Source organism: Ochotona princeps, chromosome 10 (assembly GCF_030435755.1).
Source record: "Ochotona princeps isolate mOchPri1 chromosome 10, mOchPri1.hap1, whole genome shotgun sequence".
Taxonomy (NCBI): Eukaryota; Metazoa; Chordata; class Mammalia; order Lagomorpha; family Ochotonidae; genus Ochotona; species Ochotona princeps.
Genome location: NC_080841.1, coordinates 16504171 through 16526577, shown reverse-complemented (window position 1 = coordinate 16526577; position 22407 = coordinate 16504171). Strand labels below are relative to the sequence as shown.

The 22407-nt window shown below is 48.1% G+C and overlaps 1 protein-coding gene across 2 annotated transcripts; it reads left to right on the top strand.

Moving 5' to 3' along the window:
* Positions 1-252: 252 nt before the first annotated feature.
* Positions 253-22260, top strand: PM20D1 (peptidase M20 domain containing 1). Of its 2 annotated transcripts, XM_004578936.2 has the most exons (13): positions 253-499; positions 3044-3130; positions 6151-6383; positions 6763-6849; positions 7381-7514; positions 8151-8270; positions 8646-8721; positions 9162-9223; positions 9457-9535; positions 11930-12001; positions 17769-17937; positions 21144-21243; positions 21563-22260. In XM_004578936.2, exons 1-13 carry the CDS (start codon positions 331-333, stop codon positions 21684-21686), a joined length of 1512 nt encoding a protein of 503 aa, XP_004578993.2. In that variant the 5' UTR covers positions 253-330; the 3' UTR covers positions 21687-22260. The 2 variants fall into 2 exon arrangements, with proteins under 2 accessions (XP_004578993.2, XP_058525082.1); XM_058669099.1 differs by lacking the exon at positions 17769-17937.
* Positions 22261-22407: the final 147 nt, after the last annotated feature.

Here is a 22407-nt window from a genome sequence, read left to right as displayed (position 1 = left end):
TACACGCTTCCTTTTTTTCCTATAATTGGGTATGTAATCACAGACACAAAAGCGGACCAGACCTACGGTGCTAGCTCAACCTGCTCCCGGCCCCTGTGGGCTAACTTTCCAGAAACCACAACCCCCAGAAGGCCCTGCGGGACTAGGGCGAGGTCTTCCCGTTGATTGGTTCTCCGTGGCCACAGCCAAGCTATGATTGGCCAGGTCTGAGAAAAGGGTGGGACTAACGCCGATCGTTGCATTTAGAGCAGTGTCCAGACCAGGCGGGCAGTCTGGGGCGATCAGGTCCAAACTCCAGGGGCCGCTGATCCGGGGAGACGCCGGGGAAGCATGGCTCTGCGGTACTGTGGGGCGCTGGCCCTGGTGGCTGGGCTGCTGCTAATATTCGCCACGGTCTCCAGCTCAGAGAGCCAAAAGAGCAGGAACCATATGGAAACGTTGCGAATCCCTCCTCGATTCAGCCAAAAGGAGAGCACAGAGATGAAAGAAGCCCTGAAAGGTGAACTGGGATCCCCTTGACCCGCCCACGCTCCGGGGGTCCCTTAGTGCTCCGGTCACCCTTGGTCTCTTCGTCTATCCCTGTTAGCGTCCCCTGCTCTGGCCAGAGCCCGGCAGCACTCATGGCACAAACCTGCTCCGGCCCCCAGCCCCACCGCTCAGTCCCTGCTTGGCACCTCCGTCTTCCCTCAGGCCGGGTTTCTGGGACTTTGATTCTTTCCTGGAAGCTCCAACAGGACTCTAGTGGCTTGGAGGCCGTCCACCTATCCCCTGCTGCCTCGAGTTTTGCAACTGAATTTTGACACTCAAGTGTCTTAGTCTCATCCACAGAGCAGGGAAAGTGAGGCTTGGGCCAGTGCAGTGATCTTGGGTCTCCCAGAAAGGATTGGAGTCTGGGTGGGTTCCTGGAGGCCCAGGAAGAGGTGTCCAGTGTGCAGGGGGCTGTGGTGTGCTCCTAGCATCTGCGTGATCGCTGACCATGGCTGAAGCCTCATTCACTCCCATCTGCCTTTTCCAGAAGAAACAAGTAAAAGTCTGTGTGGTCTGTTAGAACCGGTGAAATAATGAAATCCTTCCTGACCATTGAATGGATTTGCGCCAGGCTTGTCCATTCATGAAGCCGTGGATTTAGAGAAACTGCCTACATAAACACAGACAGGCAGATTCAGGCCTCAAAATCTCGTTCCTGTGATTGGACAGAGACTGCGTGTGCTGGAGCTATCGGCCTGGGGGACAGAGGAGGGCCAGTAGCAGGTTTCCTCTGGAAGTCATTGGAAAACCACCTAGTCTCCTTGCACAGAAGAAAGCAAAAGCCCCATGAGAACCCAGGGCAGGGACTTTATGCCAGCCTGGTTAACCTGTTGAGTTCAAATCCGAGTCCGAGTCCTGGACCTCAGCTTTCTCCACATGCTGGTGTGGTAGGCTGTGGGGTGGGGTCCTGGGAGGGCTGGCCTTTAGCAAATCTGAGTGCAGAAGTAGGTCTATCATTCAGAGGCCCGCCAAGCTACTCCAGATACATCCGATCTCTCTGTCTAACCAGACATTTGATGATTTATTTAATGTCTGTTCCCAAAGGTGTTTACATTTCCATGTGTTTGTTTATAGAATCATTTACTTATTTGAAACATAGAGTTACAGAGGGGGAGGGAGAGATGAGAGAGAGATCTTCCATCTGCTGATTCACTCTCCATCCAAAAGCCAGGAGCTTCATATAGATCTCCCAAGTAGAAAACAACGGCCTAAACACTCAGGCGATTTTCCACTTCTTCCCTAGGTGTATTCGCAGGGTGCTGGATTGGAAGTGGAACAGCTGGGGCTGGAACTGGTGCATACATGGGATGTTGGCAACTTAACCTACGGCACCACAATGTCAGCTCCAGTGTTCGCATGAGATAATGAAACCCTCTGGGGAAAAAAAGTTTTTTTGAAGATTTGTTTATTTGAAAAGCAGAGTTGCAAAGCGAGAGAGATCTTCCATTCGCTGATTCACTCCACAAATGGCTGCAACAAGTAGGTCTGGGCCAGTCTGAAACCAGTAGTCAGGAACTTCTTCCAGGTTTCCCACATTGGTATAGGGGCCCAAGTATTTGGGCCATCCTCTGCTGCTTTTGAAAACACATTAGCTGGGAGCTGGATAGGAACCGGAGCAGCCTGGACTCTAACCCAGTGCTGGTAAAGGATGTGGTCATCATAGACCTTAAGTTCGAGAGGGGCCACATTGCTGGACCCCTCTCAAACTTAAAGCATATGAAACCTCCAGGAGTCAAAGGCTGAGCCTAGTTCAAGTGAGGAACTGGAAGGTCTGGGTAGAGAAGAGGTGATTGTTTTTGGACTGAGAAACTGGTTTGGTAGCTTTGTGGGCAATGTGGCATGACAGGTTAAGCTGCTGCCTATGATGACCACATCCCATATCGGCGCTAGGTTCGAGTCAAGGCTGCTTCATCTGATCCAAGCCTCACTGTCTGGGGTCTCTGCCTCAAGGAGGCTTGTTTGCTTTTGTGTAAAGTGATGGGCTCACTTCTCATGGAATGGTTTATCCAGAGACTTGTATTCTTAACCAAGGACAGCTTCCTGAGCACATGAATCAATCAATCAATCAATCAAATCAATCTCTCTTTCAAATTAAAAATAAAATTAACTAGGGGCTAGCATTATAGCATAGCAGGTAAAGTTGCTGCCTGCAATGCCAGCGTCCCATTTTGGGCATCAGATAGAGTGCCAGCAGCTCCATCTCTGATCCAGAAAAGCATGTGCCTAGAAAAGCATGGAGGATGACCCAAGAACTTAAGTCCCTGCTACATAAATGGGAGACCCTGATGAAGTTCTTAGCTCCTATTTGTAGCCTCATCATTGTGGCCATTATAGAATGAACTAGAAGATGGAAGATCTCTCTCTGTCTGTCTCTCCCTCTGTAACTCTGACTTCCAAATAAATAAATCTTAAAATATTGATTTTTTAAATTACAGAGATAATTCATGCAAAAGAACTTTTAATGAACAGAGGATCGTGGGGAAAACATCTTTAACTTTGCATCTCTGATTGACAGGTGCCATCCAGATTCCCACAGTGTCTTTCAGCCGCAATAAGTCCAACACCACAGCCCTGGCTGAGTTTGGAAAATACATCCGTAAAGGTGAGAAGCAGAACTGGCAAGGGTGGGAGACGTGGCACTGGAGACAAGATGATAAAGAAGTCTGTTGTATCACTTATCAGGGACAATCCAATTCCCACAAGTCTCTTGAGTGTGAGCACAGCATGGAGCTGCTGTTGTGGCAGTGGATTAAGCCATTGCCTGCGATGCTGGCATCCCAAATCAATAGGTACTCCACTTTGAGTCTGGCTTCCTACTAAAGTCCTTGGGAAGGCAGCGGGCGATGCTCTTCTGGGAGACCCAGATGGAGTTCCAGGCTCTTGGCTTTAGCTTGACCCAGCCATTGCCGCCATTTGGAGAATAACCAATGGATGGGGGATTTCCTTCTCTCTCTCTCTTTTTCTTTCCTTGACTACCTTTTTTTAAAAAGATTTATTTATTTTTATTGGAGTGGCACATTTAAAGAGAGAGGAGAGACAGAGAGATAAAGATCTTCCATCCACTGGTTCACTTCCCAAATGATTGCAACAAACCAGAGCTGAGCCAAGCTAATGTGAAACCAGGAACCTGAAGTCAGGAACTTCCCCTTGGTCTCAGAGTGGTGCAGGGTCCCAAGGTCTTGGGCCTTTAAAATATTATATATATATATACATATATATATATATATATCCAATATAATATTTAATACCGTATAATAATTAATAGAATGTATTTATCATGTATTTAATATAATATTATGTTTAAGATAATATATAGGTATATAGATATAGTTAGTTAGAAATGAGTTTGTCCACAGCAGGAAAGTCTGAAAGGAGGAATTCAAGAATCCCAGCAGAGGCAGACACTATAAATCTGTCAGTCTGCCCCTTAAAAAACTAAGCCACACGGTTCTTGGATTGGAGTTTGATCTCCCTCCAGCTTCGCCTGAAATATATAGTAACCAACAGCCAAGAAATAATAGAATCACAAAGGCAAGCTGGGGATTCTTTTTCCCTGAACAAATGTCCAGAAGTATGCCCCATGTTCTTTGAACCCCTTCCTCACCTATGCGCCATGCATGTACTCCACCTAGCCACGTCTTCTCCGAACTTGTTTGTTGGACATTTCTGAGACTCTAGACAGTGACACTCTGAGAGAGATCATGTAAGTCCGCCCTCCTCACCCCTGCCGCACACATACCCCCTCCGCAGAGCGTGCAGCCCAGAAGGGTGCTCTGGAAAAACAAGTCTTGGAACTCTTTCAGCCCTTATAAAAGTTCTGTGGAGAGTACGGAGACCAACTTCCTCCACCCATTTAAAGATAACCTTTCAGGAAGCAGAAGTTGGCTTGGGACAGACAAGTAGCTCCCTGACTAATTCTCTGAGAGAAATGAATCTGGATTTAATGCTTAGTAGCCAAACTGGGGCCAAGCTGGATGTCTTTACTAACTGTGAGATTGGGATAGGCATTTGACCTACAAGACATTGCTTGGGATATTTGTGTTTCCTACCATCAAACTGTCTAGTTCCAGGCCAGGTTCCACTTCGTATTCCAGTTTCATGGTAATACACACCTGGAGACATGGCAGATGATGGCTCAAGTGGTTGGGCCCCCACTATCCATGTGGGACTTCTTGGTTTTGTTTTGTTTTGTTTAAAAGATTAATTTATTTTTATAGAAAAGTAGATATACAGAGAGAAGGAGATACAAAGAGAGTGGTCTTTCGTCTGCTAGTTCACTCCACAAGTGGCTGCAACAGCTAGAGTTAAACCAATCTGAAGCCAGGAGCCAGGAGCTTCTTCCAGGTCTCCCACACAGGTGTAGGGTACCAAGGCTTTCGGCCATCCTCTACTGCTTTCCCAGGCCACAAGCAAGGAGCTGGATGAGAAGTGGAACAGCTGGGACAGGAACTGGCGCCCTTATAAGATCCCAGAGTGTACAAGGCAAGGACTTTAGCTGCTAGGCTTCCTGGCCGAGCTCTTTTTATTTAATTTTTTAAATATTTATTTATTTTGATTAGAAAAGCAGATATACAGAGAGAAGGAGAGACAGAGAGAATGACATGTTGGATTTCTTGACTCCTGGCTTCGATCTGGTCCAGCCCCACTGTTATGGGCATTTGGGAGCAAAGCAGCAATAGGGATGCTCATTTGCCTCTCTTTCTCATTCTCTCTCTGCCTCTCAAATAAGTAAAAATAGAAAGGAGTAAAATTGATATCAGATTTTAAATAAGTAAAAATAGGGAAATCAGCATATAGTGACAGAAAGCTAGATGAGCTGAACAACAAGATACAAACATATTCTTTAGCTTTTGGTCTTCATAGGTCAGCCAGGATGGATGTGGATTCCCCCCACAAAGCCCAGAGGGAACTAAAAGTTCCTTGCCTCGAGAGCCCCTATACCAGGAGTTCCAGGAATGTTCATGCCTGCACTCAGAAGTGTGACCTTGTGCCAGACAGAATCATCTTTATCTCTATATAACACAAGCAGTAGTAGTATTTGTTTGTTTAAGAATATCTCTGGGTCTTTAATATAAATGTCATATTTGGCTTCAAGCAATTTTGATGCTAGGAACTACTGTATTCAAAATTTTACACACTCTTCACCTGTATAACCTTGGAGCATGAACTTGCGGTAGTGCGTTAGAGGTCAGACCAAGCTGCATCTGGAAACGTCAGCTGTCTTAATAGAAGAGTCTTGATGTGTGTGTTATTAAAAAGTAATAGCGGGTTCGGCAGCATGGCCTAGTGGCTAAGGTCCTCGCCTTGATCCCATATGGCAGCTGGTTCTAATCCTGGCAGCTCCACTTCCTCTCTCTCTCTCCTCCTCTCAGTATATCTGACTTTGTAATAAAAATAAAATAAATCTTTAAAAAAAAAAGTAATAGCACATTAATCATGTGGAAGAGCAATTTCAAAGATTGACCAGGCAGATCAGAACCAGATTAGCTTTGTCCAGAAGGCTTCTTAAAGGGGAAGTCTTTTTAAAGGAGTGGGAGGGCAGATATTGCACATAAAGTGGTAGGAAAACTGAAGGGAGCTGTTAAGGATGACTCACCCTCCTTCATGTCTCCCTGCCTCTAGTCTTTCCCAGGTTGTTCAACACCACCTTTATCCAGCATGAAGTTGTGGGAGAATACAGCCACCTGTTCACCATCCAAGGCGCAGACCGCAGCCTGCAGCCCTACATGCTCTTGGCTCACTTTGACGTAGTGCCTGCCCCAGAGGAAGGCTGGGAGGTGCCCCCCTTCTCTGGACTGGAGCGTGATGGCTTCATCCATGGTCGGGGCACGCTAGACAACAAAAACTCTGTGATGGTCTGAATCGCTCTGTGCCTCCTCCCTAGGGACCCAAAAGCTCACAGCTAGCGGGAAGGGAGGTCCCAGAAGGTCACAGCCACCAAGAAACCCTTGAATGCCAGCCGTGAGATTGCCACTTCCCTTTTCTTGGCCTTGAAGTCTCAACTGTCGATGGCAGTTAGTGTAGCTAATCCCCAGAGGGCCCTTCTCAGTGCTTTCCTCCTGGTAGTAAAGGTTTCCTACAGAGTCCCCCACACCCATGGGGCGGGTCCCCCAGTACCATTTGCATTTCTCTTTGAAGGAAACCTATCAGAGCCTCCTAGCCTGGTGTTGACATTTGACTGTCCCTCCCAGCCCATAAGCCTTTCTTCTCTTCCTTTCTGCTTCCAAATCCCAGGCAATCCTGCAAGCCTTGCAGCTCCTGCTGACCCGGAACTACATCCCACAAAGGTCTTTCTTCATTGCTCTGGGCCATGATGAAGAGGTAGCACCTCTTTACTTCGTACCTATCTCTGGGATCCCCGTTGAAGGTGGGGGGCAGCGTCTTCCTCAACGTGATCCAGTTTCTGTGCGTGAGATGGGGTGGTGACTTGCTGGCTTCTCTGTGCCTGGGAGCCAGAACTATCTATGGACCTTGAACAGAATTTAGTTTCATGGGCTTTGGGGCCACAGATGTGAGTGTATGGCAAACTCCCTAGTAATGTCTGCAGAGGCAGGTGGCACATCAGCCCCCCACTGGGAAACACTGGTGTGATGGAGAGAGGGAGGGTCCATGGCCCTGCTCTGCTTCCCGTGACACCATTCACTTTGACCCAGAGCATGTTAGGGGGCAGCAGGGGACTGACCCACCCAGCTCAAGCATTTCAGAATTCTATCCTGGGCCCACTCCCCTGGAAGGAGACAAGGCAGGAAAGCTCCCAAGCCCCTAGCTGAGCTGAATGGGGTCTACATTAGCTGTCTCAGGAAGTTGCTCTTGGGGCTGGAAGGACTGTGGCTCTGGGTTCAATGTCTGCAGGTATCAGGACTAAATGGGGCTCAGAAGATCGCAACCCTGCTCCAGGCAAGGGGCGTCCAGCTGGCCTTTATCGTGGATGAGGGCAGCTTCGTCTTGGATGGCTTCCTTCCCAGCCTCAAGACGCCCTTTGCCATGTGAGTAAGGCACCTCACCCTCTGCCTTGGAGGGGTCTTCACTGCATTTGAGATGCCCCAGCCTGGCATCTGTCAATCACACTGAAACAAACAACTCTGTTTTGCCCCCCTTTACCCTCACCACCCTGATGTTCATCTTGTCCTGGGCTTCCCTTTTCCACCTTTCTCTAGTGTAGATTTATTATTATTATTGTTTGCTTATTTATTTGAAAAGCAGAGTTCCAGAGAGCAGGACGTACAGAGCAAGACTTTCCATCACCTGGTTCACATTCCAAATGGCCACAACCGCTAAGACTGGGCCATGCGAAAGCTAAGCACTTGGAATTCCTTGTGCATCTCCAATGTGGATCACAGAAGTCCAGACACTCAAGTTATCTTCTGCTACTTACTCAGGCTCTTTAGCAGGGAGCTGGATCTGAAGTAGAGCAGCTAGAACTCAAATTGGCGCTCTGATATGGGGTACCAGTGTCCACACATGGTAGCTTACTCCACACTCAGCCCCCTAATGTAGGTCTTTAAAGCAGCCTGAAGCTGGCCATCTAGCCCAACAGGTGGCTATGTAAATAGGCCAGTGGGCCTGAAAGGTGCTTGTGGTGGGAGGAGTTCAGGAGTGTGATCTCTGGTCCTCTTCTGCAGGGTCTCAGTCTCAGAGAAGGGTGCCCTTGACCTCATGCTGCATGTGAACATGACTCCAGGCCACTCCTCAGCTCCCCCAAAAGAGACCAGCATTGGCATCCTGGCAGCTGCCCTCAGTCGGTGAGCAACTCCTGGCCCTCTGTGCCCAACCCAGCATGCAAGACCTGACACTGTCCTGTTTTGAGTTTGAGGGGGTCATGCTTCCTGGCTTGAAGCTGTACTGCGCCCAGGCAAGGGCTGAGCTCAGAAATGGATCCATCAGTGCATCCATCCAAGGTAGGCAAGAGCTAGGAGATGAAAGCTAGGTCTCGGGCAAGGAGCCCAGAGCCCAGACACGCAGCCATGGTTGGCAATGGCTGGTGGAGTTGTCCAAAGCCTCTGCCTACCCTGGCCAACCTTCTCAAAATTTCCTTCTATCCCCCTCGTTCCTCCTCTTCGGGTCACTGGTGTTTGATTGGGTTTGGCTAAGTTCTGAGAGCTCCACTTCTCTTCCAGACTGGAACAGACACCAATGCCCAACCTGTTTGGGAGAGGGATATTGAAGATGACATTGCAGCAACTGGCAAATGAGGTATGGGTTCACATAGTGCTGGTCAGCTAAGGAAGAAGAGCAGGAGGGTGGCGAAAAAGTGATGGCTGAGCAGTAAAAGGGCCCACATGCTGCCCAGTGCCCTGCCCAGTCACTTCTGTTCCTGGTCAGTGGCTGGGCCATATTGCATGACTCTGGCTTATTCTCTGGAGCTACTGGGGCTATATGTGGTCCAAACATAAAGCACACCCAGGAAATCTTGGGGAGCTAACTGTCATCCCTCAAGGCTGCTCAGCAAGTGTCAATCAGAGGAGCCCTGCCATGCAGTCATTGCCCCCAGTGCTCACCTCCTGGAAGAGACTGGTTTTGCCAAACTTGATCTGCACTCCCCACGGCTGAGGCAGATCCAGAGAGGGCGCGACCCAGGCCTCAGAAGCAAGGACCCTGTTGTGGTGATCTTGACTTTGTGTTTTTCTTTTCAGTTTCCCTTCCCCCACAATATATTCTTGAACAACCTATGGCTCTTCCAGCCCCTTGTAAGCAGGTAATGGACTAGATTGCCTTCCTTGGCACCGTGCATCCCCAACCTACCCACTCCCTTGTCCCCTGTTCCTGGCTTAACTGTGCCATCCTCAGCCACCAAACGCTACATCTGGTGCTCTGATGAAGTCTCTCTAAGATCTCTAAGGTTCAGGGAAGTGAGTGATCCTTCCAGCCCTTTCTTTCTCACCAGTGGACAGTCCTGCCTAACATCTGACGTTAGTCCTCCTGCTGTAGGTTTTTGGAGAGAAATCCCATAACCAATGCGATGATCAGGACTACTACAGCTATCACTAAGTTCCATGCGGGGATAAAGGTAATGACACCTGCTTCCTCCCACAACATCTTTTACTTGTTGCCCTCTTGCCTCCATGTCCTGGATCCTTTTCATTCCTCTACTCACAGTTGGAATAATGGGAAGGACCATTGCTAAACTGTCCTGGGCCATCAGTGGGGTCATCGTCAACAGCAAGGGATCCAGCTGAGGTCTGCAAGCCGTATGACTTGCTGGGCAAATCCATATGTGTGCATTTCAGTGAGGGGAGTCCATGACATTCTCAGATCCCTTGGGCTGCCAAAAGATCCAACCATTATAGTAAGTTGGAAAGGGGGTTGGGAGATTTGAATTATTTTGATCTGTGCCAAGGCTATCATTCAATATATTTCACCTTTACCAAGCTCTGTCCCTATGAACTAAGAATTCAAACCTTTCTATTAATGAGTATCATTTTTTAATTCTTTTCTATGTTTGAAAGATATATCTGTTTAACAACCATTACGTGATTAATGTGTTTTCTCTCAGGGTTGCCCTGAATTGAGAGACAGTCACCTGCCATTTATAAAACCTATGATAAATGACACAGCAACATTTGAAGTGAATGCACTGTCACCTTCCCAGAGCTACTAAAGATTGGGAAACAAAAATTAGCAAATATACATTTTTTTCTAAGACTCATTTAATTTATCTTAAAGGCAAAGTGACAGAAAAGGAGAAACAGAGAGAAAGAGATTTTCCATTCACTGGTTCATTCCCCATGTGGCCACAATAGCCAGAGCTGGGACAGGCCAAAGCCAAGAGCCAGGAACTCCATCCAGGCCTCCTATGTGGGTGACAGGGGCCCAAACAAGCAGGCCATCTTTCCCTGCTTTCCCAGTCACATTAGCAGGGAGCTTGACCAGAAATGAAGCATCTGGAACTCGAGCCTATCCTCATTTGGGATGCTGAAGTTACAGGTGGTGGCTTAACACATTGTGCCACAGTGCCAGCCCCAAGCAAGCATGAATTCTATGTGAAATTTACTGTTATAGAAATAAGTTACACTTTGGTAAATTCAGACTTTGATAAATTCTTAATCCCAAGAATTGGGATTAAAATAGGTCTACATTGGTGGTGGCATGATAACCCAGCTGGCTAATCTTCTGCCTGCAAGCACAGGCATTCCATGTGGACATCAGTTTGTGTCTTGGCTGCTCCACTTCCCATCCAGCTCCCTGCTTGTGACCTCGAAAATCAGTGGAGAATGGCCCAAGTTCTTGGGACCCTGCACCCACGTGGGAGACCCAGGAGAGGCTCTGGCTCCTGGCTTCAGATCAGCTGGCTATTGCAGCTATTTTGGGAGTGAGTCAGTAGATGAAAGCTATTTGTCTCTCCTTCTTTCTGTAAATCTGTCTTTCCAATAAAAATAAATAAATCTTTAACCAAAAAAAAAATGGTCTACATCCAGTTGGACTGGCCAGTAAGGGCATTTCTGTTCACTGGACCAAGCCCAGCCATGCTGCAGCATAGGCCTGTCTATAAGCCTTGAATGACCAACTCCATGGGTGCCATTCACCTGGAGTACAGTGTGGCCTTATGTGCAGCCAGACTGGATGTGAGTACCTCAGAATCTGTGTTGCAGGTGTAACTAGCCAGGGTGCCCAGTGTACCCACTGGAGCCAAGCTAGCTTCCCTCTCTTCCACCCCACGTAATATCTAATCTTTGCATTTTGAATGGTACTTTCATCTCCCCAGAAGATTGCTCCTTCTAAGAGCCCTAGAAGTGTTTATTGCCCCAGCTGCCAGGGGAAGACACAAAGGCACAAGGAGATTGCAGTTATTCAAAATCCCACAGCCCATAGTACCAGCTTAGTTTTGCCCCGAGTCCAGCTTTTTTGGCAAGGAAAGGGGAGGATCACACAACTTTGAAGAACAATACGCAGGTAGAGAGACTATCATCTCCTAGCATCCAAGAGAAAAGAATCCCTTCATAGCCTAACTCTCCCCTCCAATAGTCAGGATTCTCCCTGGACAGGCCATAAACAGAATCAGAGTTCATAAGTGGATGTGGAAACCACTGCCGCCGTCATCGTCCCCCTCAGGGGTCACAGTTGCCTTTATGGGAGTCTCCAGGGCTGCAGGGATGCGCTGGGCATCCCAGGAACCACAATACAAGGCCCAAACAGATGTCTGGGCCATCACATTGTCTTGCTACTGTGTCCTGCTCTGTGTCCTGCTACAGGACCAACAAGTACAAAGACCTGGCCCAAATCAGACACTCCTGTAGCCCTAAACGTAACCCCAGGTCTGGGCTACAGAAGGCAAGACTGAAACCATAGGTCCTTAAGGCGCCTGCTTCCGCCCATCCTGCTGTTAGATGGCATTTTCTGGACAGGGAGCAGCTAGGGGAAGACATGGGGTGAGCTCAGACCGCTGTTTGTGTTCCCTCTCCAGGAAAACGTCATCCCATCCGTGGCCCAGGCCGTAGTCAACTTCCGAATTCACCATGCGCAGACAGTCCAAGAGGTACGTGCATGTATTCCAGACAATTCATTCAGCCTCAAGGAGGTGTGGCTCTCAGGACCTGGCATCCACTAAAACCTAGGGCTAGCCCACTGTCATTTATGTGACCAACATATTTCAAAGGCAGCCTCTATAATTGATACTTGACTGGGATAGGAGCTCTGTGGTTCAGAGGAACCTGGAGCTTAGGGGTAGGGGGAGATGGATACATATAAACGATGCTAACAGTAGCAAGCACACTACATGGGTTCACAGTATGTTTGGCATCATTCTAATGTCCACATAGGTATACATGCACAGGTGGGATTCTGTTCTGGATACCCAGAGCTCCTGAGCAGCTAAGCTGCTTAGCCATAACTGCATATCAGCCTGGCCAGAGACTGTGCATTGAGTCACAGAACTACACTGTGTGTGCAACCACTAGGGCCGGACAAATTACCATCCGTTAAACTACAGAGAAGAGGACTGATTCTACCTCTGACCATGAAAATATGAGCTGGACCTTATTTGACAAACGGGACTTTACTAAATGTGTGACATGCATTGTGAATAAAGAGAAGGATAAACTGGGGAGAAACAGGAGTCAATGAAAATGGATGAGGAGTTGTGGTTTGGATACCCAGACCTTTGGATACCAGTGCTGAGTTTGAGTTTTGTTTTTTGTTTTTTTTTTTTAGAATCAGAGTTACAGAGTCAGGGAAGAAGAGACAGAGAGGTCTTCCATCTGCTGGTTCACTCCCCAAATGGCCGCAACAGCTGGAGCTGGGTCAAAGCCAGGAGCCTGAAGCGTATGGGTCTCCCGTGTGGGTGCATGGACCCAAGTACTGCAGCCATTCTCTGCTGCCTTCCCAGCCACATTAGCGGGGCGCTAGATCTGAAATGGAGCAGCAAGGACTTGAACAGGCACCCATATGGGGTGCTGGCACTGCAGGTGGTGGCTTTACTTGCTATGCCACAGCATTGACCCCAGAGTTTGGATTCTAATTCGTAATTAGGAGGAAACAGGCCAACAGTACACTCAGGTTGGCTCTGAGGGAGAGAATGCTGCTGGCACTGAGAAGTGCTGAAGTTGAGACAGGAAGCCATTGCCACATCTCAGGCAGCACATGTGAGGGCTGAATCAAGGTCACGGTCACAGAGTAGTAGCAAAGAGGGCATCTACCTGCTAGAGATGTAAGTGCATGAAAGAGATGAATTCATCAGTACATGGTGTACTCATGTACGATGGCTTAGAAGTTTGAGAATCTTCTATCAACAGGCAGTTGTAAGTATGTCAGGTCTGGACAGTGACATGAGTTAGAGATACAGGCTGGAGTGTTGGGAACATGAGACGAGCCCTCCCAAGTCCATCCAATGCCCAGATAGGGTGTATAGAGGGAGGAGAGGAAGGAGTTAAGCCAGTGCCTCACAATATCTACTAAGGAACAGCAGGTTAAAAACAGTGCAAACAGATCTGTAATGACAAATGGCGATGAGGGCCATGCTGAAAAGGAACTTGGTACCATCAAAGATCACAACAAGTCACCAGACCTTGGCTGAGGCAGCCAGAAGCTGAGGGTGAGGGGAAGTGACAGAGAACAACGGGCACAGTGACAGCCTATTCAGACAGCAGCCTGAGCTGCAAAGAAGTCCAAAACCGAACCTGATCTTGTAAAAACTGATCCAAAAAGGCAGGGCAGCAAGCCTTGGAGGAGCAGTACTTCAGAATCCTGCAGGTTCCACATCCCTGGGGTCCTTTCTCCTAGTTTTTTCCCCACAGAGACCCCCTTCTGTCCTCACGCAGGGAGGGAGAAGGCCTGCCAGGGAGCCACCAGCACGGGGTACAGCAGGAAGCTGGCCCTGTGTGAGCCCTGGGCCCTGCAGCTTTTCATCCAGTGCCAACCTTTGTCCCCTCCCTGGGGGGCTCCGGCAGCCAGGAAGTCGCTGAATTTGTCCTTCATGAGCTGCTTTCCAGCAGGGTTTTTCCAGCCTTGTTCCCACTCCATGCCCTTCCCGAGGGCTGTTTTCCACCCGCCCCAGGGCTTTCATCTCCCCAGGTCCTGGCACTCGTCCCCTGCAATGGCCTGCTGTTCCTCTGCACCTGATGGAAGTGTCCCCACCATGCCCCTTCCTCGTGCCTGCAGTCCACATGCCAGGGATGCTCGCTGGGGCTCTGCAGGTCGCTGATCCCACGGGAACACGGGCATCCCCTTGGTCTTCAGCTGCTCTCTTCCATGTTCCAGTGTGGGTGGGTCTCCAGCAGCCACCTGTGAGGAACAAAGCCCTTCAGAAAGTCCATCGGCCACCATGCAGAGGGGCAGGTTCCTTCTGAATGGGCCTCAGAGAGCAGAAATGAGGCCACGGCGGGGGGGGGGGGGTGTTTCAGGAAGTCTCCAGTCAGCAGTTCCCCTATGGGATGCTGGCACTGGAGGTGGAGGCTTTCCCTGCAGCACTGCTCCAAATAAGGTCCTTAAGGAAAAGTTTTGAATTGCACCATCTTGGACCTCAGAAAGGGCTCAGTTGGAGACTCCTTCCTTCCTTCATTTGTTCAGTCACTGTTGTCTTGAGTGGCTCCTAAGCACTGGGATGATGGTGAACCAGGTAGATCCCCACTCCAGTGATGTTTGTGCTGCAGAAGAAAGACACAGCAAGAAGCAGGAAATGACATAAATGAACCAGGTGATTCTGAAATGGCAAAGTCCCACAAGACAGCAGGTTGCTGTGACATAACATGAGTGTGGAATGGGTGGAGGAGCCAGTGATGCTCCCTCTGAGGGTGCATTTCCATTGAGGCCAGGAAACGAGGGGGGCCCAGGCAGGAAGCAGAAGTGCACACAGTGGGCAGGCATGGCACCCTCCAAGCTGGTCAGGATGAAGTGCTTGCCGGGTGTTGGTGATGTTCCAGCACTGCATCATACGTAATGAAGAGTGTATGATAACGAGACAAGGGGATCAGTGTCACGGGAAGTCAAGTCGTAGTTCACTCTAGGGAAGATGGTCATACCACAGTTGTCCATGGCTAAGGTGAGCTACAGCATGTGGTGGTGGTGGTGAGCTTTTCTCTGCCGGAAGTGCTGGGGGACAGCCTGTCAGGGGTTCTCGAGTGAGCAGGCTTACAACCAGATAGAAATGGGACTCGTCAGTCCTAAAAACCTTCCCAAGTTTTAGTATCCATTGTGCTTTTCCTCAACAAATGTAACACTCACGTGAGAGGAAAATAGTTCTTCCCATAAAATGGAAAACAATACAGTGGTGTAGGCATGTGCTGGAAGGAATGTTGGAGATCAGAGAAATAAAAAGCCAGTGTGCCCTAGAGTAACCTTTGAGGTTTCACTCAGCAGCGACAGATCCCTTTCCTCGTGCCAGCCTTGCATTTCTCTGATCATTGCCCACAGTGCTCCCTGAAGTCTATATGGGCAAATTATAGTTGAGGTTTATTGAGTGCTTGTTGTATGCCAGCACTAGCCTGACCCCACCGCATCTGTTTTCTGCGTGGTGTCATGGCCGCCTTCCAAGACAGGTGCTGTTGTTGCCCCTTCTGTCCACTGAAGTCAGACTCCCCAGCCCAATCATGCTGACTTGTAGGAGCCTAGGTAAGTTCCCAAAGGAGACAGCTCCCATTGTTTTAATCCGCTTACATCTTTCAATTCCCATGCATCCGTCATAAAATGCCTGTCTTTCATGTGCCAAAGACTGGACATACAGGTCAGGGCCTGGCCCTGTAGGCTGGGCAACTTGGGTCTTGGAATCCAAACTGTTTGCCTTCATGTCTTGGCAGCAGGAACTTTTTTTTTAGCAACTCATTACTTTTTTTTATTAATGTTTCATGTTGAAATAGTCATGTTTTAGGACAAACTTGAGTTCAAAATATTCAAAAAAATCAATTTAACCTGTTTCTTAGCACAGTTTTAAGTGTCTCTGGAAAATGTTACCTATGTGACTAGCATGTTTGGGTTTTTTTAATGTATTTTATGTTTTTTTTTATACTGCTTGTACTTTATTTTGCACATATTTCTTTAACTATTACTCAAATGTGAGGGCAACCCTTTTTTATTTTATTTTTAATGATGTTTATACACAGTTGGTTAGGATGAGAAGGGTCGAGGACTAGGGGAGAGCAGGTGAGACCACCATTTCCACAACTTCCTTATCTTCTTCCTATATCTGAGGGGAAGGGAGAAGATAAGGAGAGAAGTCACACCCAGCCTCCCAAATGTCTCAGTACTGAGGGATGGGGAACAGCTACCTAATGTTATCCCAGAGTCCCCCATGTGAAGGGTTCTGTTCAAGGGGTTTCAATAGTTCTGAAATGCTGTTGATCTCACAGATCCAAGGATGAGGAAATCCTTCCAAGGCCCGTCGGCTGACACAGTCCACCCGAGTCTCAAATTCATCCAGAAATTTGGGCAGCAGGAACTTCAAAAAAATTTGAGAAGGGGTCCACGAGCATCCCTCATGGCTTTAGGAACTTGCAGAGAGCCATGACTGTATCAGGGCTCTGCATTTATCTTTACAATAGAATATTTGGGTCATAATGGCTAGAACAAAAATCAACTCTGATGGCTCCCTCACCCATCCAGCAGAAATTACTTGATTGGACTTAAAAAACTAGCAGTGGGGGCCCGGCGGCGTGGCCTAGCGGCTAAAGTCCTCGCCTTGAAAGCCCCGGGATCCCATATGGTCGCCGGTTCTAATCCCGGCAGCTCCACTTCCCATCCAGCTCCCTGCTTGTGGCCTGGGAAAGCAGTGGAGGACGGCCCAATGCATTGGGACACTGCACCCGTGTGGGAGACCTGGAAGAGGTTCCTGGTTCCCGGCTTCGGATCGGTGCACACCGGCCGTTGCGGCTCACTTGGGGAGTGAATCATCGGACGGAAGATCTTCCTCTCTGTCTCTCCTCCTCTCTGTATATTTGACTTCGTAATAAAATAAATAAATCTTAAAAAAAAAAAAAAAAAAACTAGCAGTGGGTCCCCTCCCTGCCTCTCTATCTCAGCTCCCATCCTGCTTCCAGGGAAAATGATCCTAAAGTGAGAACTGTTGAGAAAATGCCCTCAAGCCATTCAATAGGTTGAGACTAGTGCTGCTGCTTTGCTGGGGGGACTGGGTGGATTCCCAGCCTTCTGTATGACCTAATGCCCAGGGTCTGGCCTGCATCCTTCCTGGGAGCAAGGATTTTTGCTGTGTTCCCTCTAGTCACTTCATTTGGAAGTTTCTACACGTTCCCCCAATTTCCTTCCTGAGGAAAGGAGGCCAAGAGAGAAAACTTGAGCACTTAACATCCCAGTTCCTGGCTTGGGGTCTGTGTTGAGCTCATCTTCCTGGCCCCAGCGCAGTTGTTACAAACAGGAAGAGGGATGCCCAGAGAGCCGAAAGAGAAATGCATGACCCTCTCATCACCTGTCTGAAAGTCTCCCAACAGGAGCAGTCATCTGGCACTCTGTCCCTCACCTGGGGCTGGCTGAGATTTCCCCTTCTACTCTCTTCATTCACGTGTTCACCTAGCCTGAGGCTTACAATCCAAGGGAAAAGACATAATTGCCTGATTACTCAATTTCCCCACTCAACTCCAAGCTGTCAGTCAGAAACACTTCCCCAACACTGAGCCTCAATCCCTTGCTTTCCAGGAAAGGCCTAGTCATCACTTACAGCCACCCAGCCAAAACTGAGATTCCCAATGAGAAAGAAAAAAAAAATGAGTACAGCGCAAAACTCTGCTTGTAACACTCAATTGCCTATGGCCCAGGAATAGAAGAGAAGAAATCTAACCCCTTCTGTTTCCACTCTGGAGGTCTTTGAATTTGTCAAGAACACTGTGGCCGATGACCGGGTCCAGCTGCAGGTGCTCAGAGCCTTTGAGCCCCTGCCACTCAGCCCCTATGACGACCAGTCCCTGGGCTACCAGCTGCTCAGCCAGACCATCCGATCCATCTTCCCGGAAGTCAACATTGTCACCCCAGGTAATGACTTCATCATCCGGGGCTCGAGAGAGGTGGGGACTGGAACTGTTTCCTAGTCAGTGTCTGCTGCCCCACACCCACCCCAGCTGCTCAGCCTGGAAACAGCTGGCTGCTTCCCCTCCTCCTGGGATTGGACCTGTATTTTGCCTTCAGGGTGGAAGTGAGAAAGCAAACAGGAAAGGAGTGCAAACAATTTGGTCAGAGAAGCCTGGGTCCTGACTTCACCCAGACCCAACTCTGGCAGAGGGAGGAGGCTTGACCTCCTCTTGGGGGGTGCTACAGAGGACACTGAGATCCTCTTAGGTTGTGTCTGGTACATTCTAGAACAACAGCTCAGCAGAAGGGTTCAGAATCCTCAGCCTATCTGGCCTCCATTAAGCCTGTTCACCTCTCCAGCCCAGCCACTTCTCTCTTGCCTCTCCCTCAAGTCTTCTAACAAAAACATGCACATCTATGCCCGGTCCGCTGTGCTTCTCAGACCTAAGAGTGGCAGAGAGGACTGGCACTGTGACGTTGCAGCTAAAATTACCACCTGCAGCACTGGTGTCCCATATGGGTGCTACTTCAAGTCCCAGCTGCTCCACTTCCAGTCCAGCTCTCTGCTAATGTGTCTAGGAAAGCAGCTGAAAATGGCCCCAAGTGCTTGGGCCTCTGCACACACATGGGAGACCCTGAAGAAGCTTTGTTCTTGAACAAGCAGATGAAAAACCTCTCCTTCTCTCTCTCTCTTACTCTCTCTCTCCTCTCTCTCTCTCTCTCTCTCTCTCTCTCTCTCTCTCTCTCTGTGTGTGTGTGTGTGTCTAAAACTATAGCTTTCAACTAAATAGTTAAACAAAAAAAAATAGAGTGGGCTGGGTGCAATTCATCAATGGCTAACTCCTAACCTTGCACGCACATGGATCCCATTCCATATGGACACTGGTTCGTGTCCCTGTGCTCAACTTCCATCTAGCTTCCTGCTTATGACTTGGGAAAGCAGTAGAGGATGGCCCAAATCCTTGGGATCCCACACCCACGTGGAAGACCCAGAAGAAGCTCCTGGTTCCTGGCTTCAGATCAGCTCAGTTCTGGCTGTTATGGCCATTTGGGGAGTAAACCAGTGGATGGAAGATTTTTCTTTTTTCTCTCTGTAAAATCTGATCTGCCTTTCCAATAAACAGAGTGATAGTTGCTAAAACTCAGACTGCCTGGGCCCACTCCTGTGAGCCAGTTCTGACTGGGGTACTAGAATCTCACTTCCCTCGCAGCCCCCAGAGGATTCTAACAAGCTGCTGGTGGGCCCAGTTTTGATGTTCTCCCTTCCATGAAGTGAGGAGTTGAGTCTGTATGAGTAAGGCCTGGATCCAATTTCCTTCTTATTTAGGTATGATCATGGTTTCATCTAAAAAGGCAGGAAACCTGCCCACCCTCCCCAGTGGCCAACTCTCCTCTTTTGATTCTCAGGTGTTCCCCCACATTACTCAATCCCTTGTAAGGCTTTTAAAGGAAAAAGATGGGCAGTGAGCGGCATCATGGTACAGTAGTTAAGCCATTGTTTGCGATACCAGTAACCCATATCAGATAGCCAGTTTGAGTCCCCACTGCTCCACTTCCAGTCCAGTTCCCTGCTAATGCACCTGGGAAGGCAGTGAATGATGGCCCATGTACTTGGGCCCTTGCCACCTATGTGGGAGACCTAAGTGGATACCTGGGTCCTGGTTTTTTGCTGGCCCAGCCCTATCTGTTGCAGACATTTGGGGAGCAAACCAACAGATAAAGATCTCTTCCTCCCTCCCTCTCAGTCCTTATCTCTGCCACTATCTTTCAAATAAATAAAATAATCTTTGAAGAAAAAAAAAGGTAGACAGAAAGCAACTGGCAGGCCATGTTGTGGTACAGCATGTTGAGCTGCCGCTTGTGACACTAGCATCCCACATCAGAGCGCCAGTTCAAGTGCAAGCTGCTCCACTTTTGATCCAGCTCCCTGCTAGTGCACCCAGGAAGGCAATGGATGATGACTAGATTACTTGGGCACTGGAGAGTTATGTGGGAGACCCAAATGGGATTCCTGGCTCTTGGTTTTAGCCTAACCCATATCTGGCTGTTGTGGTCATTTAAGGAATAAACCAGTGGATGGAAAATCTTTTGCCCTTCTTATTGCTCTGCATTTCAAACAAATAAATACACCTTAAAAAAAAAAAACGGAAAAGGGAATAAATCAACTGGCAGAAACCCACAAAGCAAGGAATTGTGAACAGCCTGGCTACCCATTCAAAACCAGAAGAGGAAAAGAACAAAACACAAATTTCCATCTCAGATCATCCCACTGCACTTGAACTCCAAAATGTCATTTCTGAAAGAAACACATCTACCAGGGACGTGTCCCAGGCCCAACTGGGTAACGTGCTACCGCCTTGGGGTTGAGCAGGGGACAGGAGAGTGTACTGGGACTTTCCAAGCCCGAGATTAGATGCTTGGAAGATGGGGGCATCCTTCAGAGGATGAGAATAACAGGAAATTATGTTCCACTTAGAAAGAATTGCATTCTACAGCAGTGACATCCCCAGAGGTAATAAGGTATAAACATCAAACAATGAAGAGATGATATCTAGATTTGTGGGTTCCAAACTAACACAAGGCTGTGGCCATGGGTGTGAAATGAATATCATTGGTAGTTTGTGGTTGTCATGGAGAAAGGACACTTAGCTTTGGGCCATTTGAGAATTAGTTCACCAGGGACCTTGGGGCAAAACTTGTGTTTTCAATTGAAAGGATATTTTTGTAAAGTGTTGATAAGAATAAACAAATAAATTTATTTATTTAGTATATAAATAAATAATATATATCACATGTGATTATATAATATATATTATTATCGTGTTATTAATGTTCTATGTTAATTATATATTGTGTATTAAATATAATGTATTATATGATCAGTTATAATTAATGTTAATATATCAATAATATTAATGTTATATAAAATAATAAATTATATAAAACATACTATATATTTATTATAATAAAACATTAAATATAAATAATAATATATATAATTATGTGCTTATGTATAATATTATATTACATGTGTATGAGATATATATATATATATTTACATAGATAGATCTCATAGCCACAGCCCTTAGGCTCCTGATTCTCCAGTCATTCCACCTCCTTGGCTTGGTTGCTCACATTAAGCCCCCTTTCCCCGATTCTTCCCTCTCCAGGCATTTGTATTGGCAACACAGACAGCCGACACTACACGAACCTTACCACCAGTATCTACCGCTTCAACCCCGTCCGTCTTCAGCCCCAGGGCTTCAGTAGGTGAGTGGAACAGGTCTGGGCAGCAAAGAGGAGATGCGTCTGACGTCCCCTCTGCCACCAGCCCCTACCCTACTCACACTCCTGATGGTGCACACAGTAGAGAAATGCCAGGATTTAGTAATCCAGCATGAGACCCTGTGAAATCAAGCCAGCCAGGTGTCCCCATTGCCAGAATCTTGCCACCACCCAGCATTTGTAGGAGTCGACCCCTCTCCTCAAAGGATGGTGAAAAGAGTATGGAGAGAACTCTGTATTAAGTCCTTTGTTATTCAGCACGTGGCCTTCCTTCACATACCTCAAATGCATTTCTTTCCCTCAGCATCCACGGACTCAACGAGAAAATCTCAGTCCAAGACTATGAGACCCAGGTGAAATTCATCTTTGAGCTGATCCAGAACGCTGACTCATACAAGAAACTAGCTCGTCACCTGCATGACCTGTGAGGGCAAGGAGCCAGCTGGGCCAGGGGTGCTCAGCCCTGGGCCAGGACTAACCCAAGGGAGAAAGCTGATGATTGTGAAGCTTTTGGTCAAAATTTCATTTTAAGACATTGCCTCAACCCCTTGCCTTGCTCACTGCTAGGTTCACCCAGAAACAGGGCCAGAAGGTAAAAGACCTGCAGAAATCTGGCTTGTCCATCCTCCCAGAGTGTGCCTCACTGGCACTCACTGCCTTCTTGTTCCTCCTAGCTCAGGAGCTCTTGGCTTTACCCATCTTACTTTGGTTGTTGAACTGCTCCACCCTCTGGGCCTGACCTAACAAATGCAGATTGGAAAAACCTCAAGGAGGCTTCACCTGATAGCAGTGTCTAAGCGAGGGCATCCTTGCTGGGACACCTGTCCCAGGGCTGATATAGGTCTCACTGCACCTTCCTTTCTTATTTGTCCCTTCTGTTCTCAGGCTCAGAGCTGTCTCTCCATCTCTCCTGTCTTGCCAGTACCCTTTACACTGCACCTGGACAAGACTTGATCAACCTATGATGCTACAATTGGTCAAATAAAGGAATCTGGGCACCACCATCTAGTCTCTGAGGGGTAAAACTGAGAAACGGGAGCTTTGGAGGGCCCTCAGAACTCTGATTCCAGAAGTTCAGGCCTGGAGAAGAAAGCCTGTGTCCTTGGAATCCTCCCTGAGGCTCTGCGAGCTTTGCTGGCTCCCCCACCC